Source organism: Gorilla gorilla, chromosome 5 (genome assembly GCF_029281585.2).
Source record: "Gorilla gorilla gorilla isolate KB3781 chromosome 5, NHGRI_mGorGor1-v2.1_pri, whole genome shotgun sequence".
Lineage (NCBI taxonomy): Eukaryota > Metazoa > Chordata > Mammalia > Primates > Hominidae > Gorilla > Gorilla gorilla.
This window is the reverse complement of record NC_073229.2, coordinates 50,599,281-50,602,036: the sequence shown is the minus strand read 5'-3', so window position 1 is coordinate 50,602,036 and position 2,756 is coordinate 50,599,281. Positions and strand designations below refer to the sequence as shown.

Here is a 2,756-nt window from a genome sequence, read left to right as displayed (position 1 = left end):
TATACTCTAGATACTAGTCCTTTGTTCAATGCATAGTTTGCAAATATTTTCTCCTACTGTGTAGCTCATTTTTTCATCCACTTACCAGATCTTCACAAAGCAACAGTTTTACATTTTGATGAAATCCAATTTATCAGTTTTTCCTTTCATAGATCATGCTCTCAATGTCAAGCCTAAGAATTCTTTGCCTAGACCTATATCTCAAATATTTTCTATTTTTCTAAACTTTTAAGAGTTTTATGCTTTACATTTACTCCATAATCCATTGTTTATTTATTTTAATTAATTGTATCTGGTAAAGTTAAGGTATTGCATTTCTCTGACAATTTTTTTTTTTTTTGAAACAGAGTCTTGCTCAGTCACCCAGGCTAGAGTACAGTGGTGTGTCACGGCTTATGACAGCCTCGAACTCCTGGGCTCAAGCAATCCTCCTGCCTCAGCATCCCAAGTAGCTGGGACTACAGGCAGGAGCCACCACACCAACATAATTTTTCATTTTTGTGTATAGACAGGGTCTTGCTATCTTACCCAGGCTGGTCTTGAACTCCTGGACTCAAGCAATCCAATCCAGTTGGAATTAAATTTTGCATAAGGCGTGAGACTTAGGTCAAGTTTCATTTTTATTTTATTGTCTTGCCTATGGATGCCCAATTGTTCCATTTCACCATTGTTCAATTCACTATTTGTGAAAAAGCCTATTTTTCTTCCATTGACTTCCTTTTGCACCTCTTTCAAAAATCATTTGGGCAGATTGTGTGGGTCTTTTTCTACGTTCTCTATTTTGTTCCACTGATTTGTGTGTCCATTCCTCTGCTAGTAACACACAATCTTGATTACTGTAGCTATAAAACAATACTTGAAATAGGGCAGACTGATTTTCACTCACTTTATTCTTCTTTTTCAAGAATGTTTTAGGCGTCGGCGTCGCTCCCGCCCTGGAGCTCTAGGCCCGCTTTTCCCCGCTTGGGTCTGGCGTCGGGGTCATTGTGTCTTGACAACCGCTCCGGTACCCCTTTCCGAGGCAGCAGGTGCGGCCGCTTTAGCCTTGAGCGGGCTCCGCGTCTGCCTGCTGGTCTCTGCTAGTGCCGACCCTTCTCTTCGCGGACCCCACGCCAAGCAGCGACCCTGAGCCGACAGGCGGAGCACCCAGCAATGGCGGCCTCCACGGCCTCGCAACGGCCCCTCAAGGGGATCCTGAAGGACAAGACCTCTACGACTTCCTCTATGGTGGCGTCGGCCCAACAGCCCCGTGGGAGTGTCCACGAGCAGCTGAGCAAAAAATCCCAGAAGTGGGATGAAATGAACATGCTGGCGACATATCGTCCAGCAGACAAAGACTATGGTTTAATGAAAATGGATGAACCAAGCACTCCTTACCATAGTACGATGGGTGATGATGAAGATGCATGTAGTGATACAGAAACCACTGAAGCTATGGCAACAGATAGCTTGGCTAAGAACTTAGCTGCTGCTGAAGGCTTGGAGCCAAAGTATCAGGTTCAGGAACAAGAAAGCAGTGGAGAGGAGGATAGTGACCTCTCACCTGAAGAACGAGAAAAAAAGCGACAATTTGAAATGAAAAGGACGCTTCACTACAATGAAGGACTCAATATCAAACTAGCTAGACAATTAATTTCAAAAGACCTACACGATGATGACGAAGTTGAAGAAATGTTAGAGACTGCACATGGAGAAAGCAGGAATACGGAAGAATCAAATCAAGGATCTACTGCAAGTGACCAACAGCAAAATAAATCACGAAGTTCATAGAAGAGATTTGTTCAACACTCTAATTGTTTGTTAGATATGAACCCCGTTGCTATAACACATTGCTTCTCGTTCTCCACAAGTCATGACTTAAGTACCAAAATGCATACCAGTTATTATATATTGCCAAGAATTAAATGAAAACCTTAAAGACTGATTAGACTGAAAATGCCTAATTGATATATATATTCTTGCGCCTAGTACTTTTACCACAAATACGGTGTAATATCATCAGTCCAAAACTGTATTACTTTTGTAAAAACACTGGTTAATTTGTATATTATATAGCTTTTCATGCTTTAGAGGTTAAACAATATCTTTGGGGGGGAACTAATTTATTTTCATCACTCTAAATGTGGTGATAGCTCTTATAAAGTTTGTTGACTTTTTTTTTTAACCAAAAGCCAATTGAACAACAGGATATATATGCTGATAAATATTCAGGCTGAATAGTATTTTAACACTTGTCTTCAACTTGATTTGTCTGTTTAATTGAAAAGGATTGTGACCTGGCGCGGTGGCTCACGCCTGTAATCCCAGCACTTTGGGAGGCCGAGGCGGGTGGATCACGAGGTCAGGAGATCGAGACCATCCTGACTACCACGGTGAAACCCCGTCTCTACTAAAAAAAAAAAAATACAAAAAACTAGCCAGGCGTGGTGGCGGGCGCCTGTAGTCCCAGCTACTCGGGAGGCTGAGGACGGAGAATGGCGTGAACCCGGGAGGTGGAGCTTGCAGTGAGCCGAGATCGTGCCACTGTACTCCAGCCTGGGCGACAGAGCGAGACTCCGTCTCAACAAAAAAAAAAAAAAAAAAAAAGAAAGAAAAGGATTGTAAGAGTTACTGTTACATTTTCTGGCCTACTACCTTTAAAATTCCTGTTACATTTTCTGGCCTACTACCTTTAAAATTCCTGTTGCATTTCTTTGTATTTACAAGGAAAAGACTGAACTTTTTCTCATCAAAACTAGCTTTTTTCTCACAGGTTA

At 41.9% G+C, this 2,756-nt stretch overlaps 1 protein-coding gene across 1 annotated transcript; it reads left to right on the top strand.

Moving 5' to 3' along the window:
* Positions 1-746: 746 nt before the first annotated feature.
* On the top strand, positions 747-2,484 carry LOC101137461 (putative protein phosphatase inhibitor 2-like protein 1). Its single transcript, XM_004043785.3, has one exon. It carries the CDS (start codon positions 1,153-1,155, stop codon positions 1,768-1,770), a length of 618 nt encoding a protein of 205 aa, XP_004043833.1. The 5' UTR covers positions 747-1,152; the 3' UTR covers positions 1,771-2,484.
* The last annotated feature ends 272 nt before the right edge of the window (positions 2,485-2,756 follow it).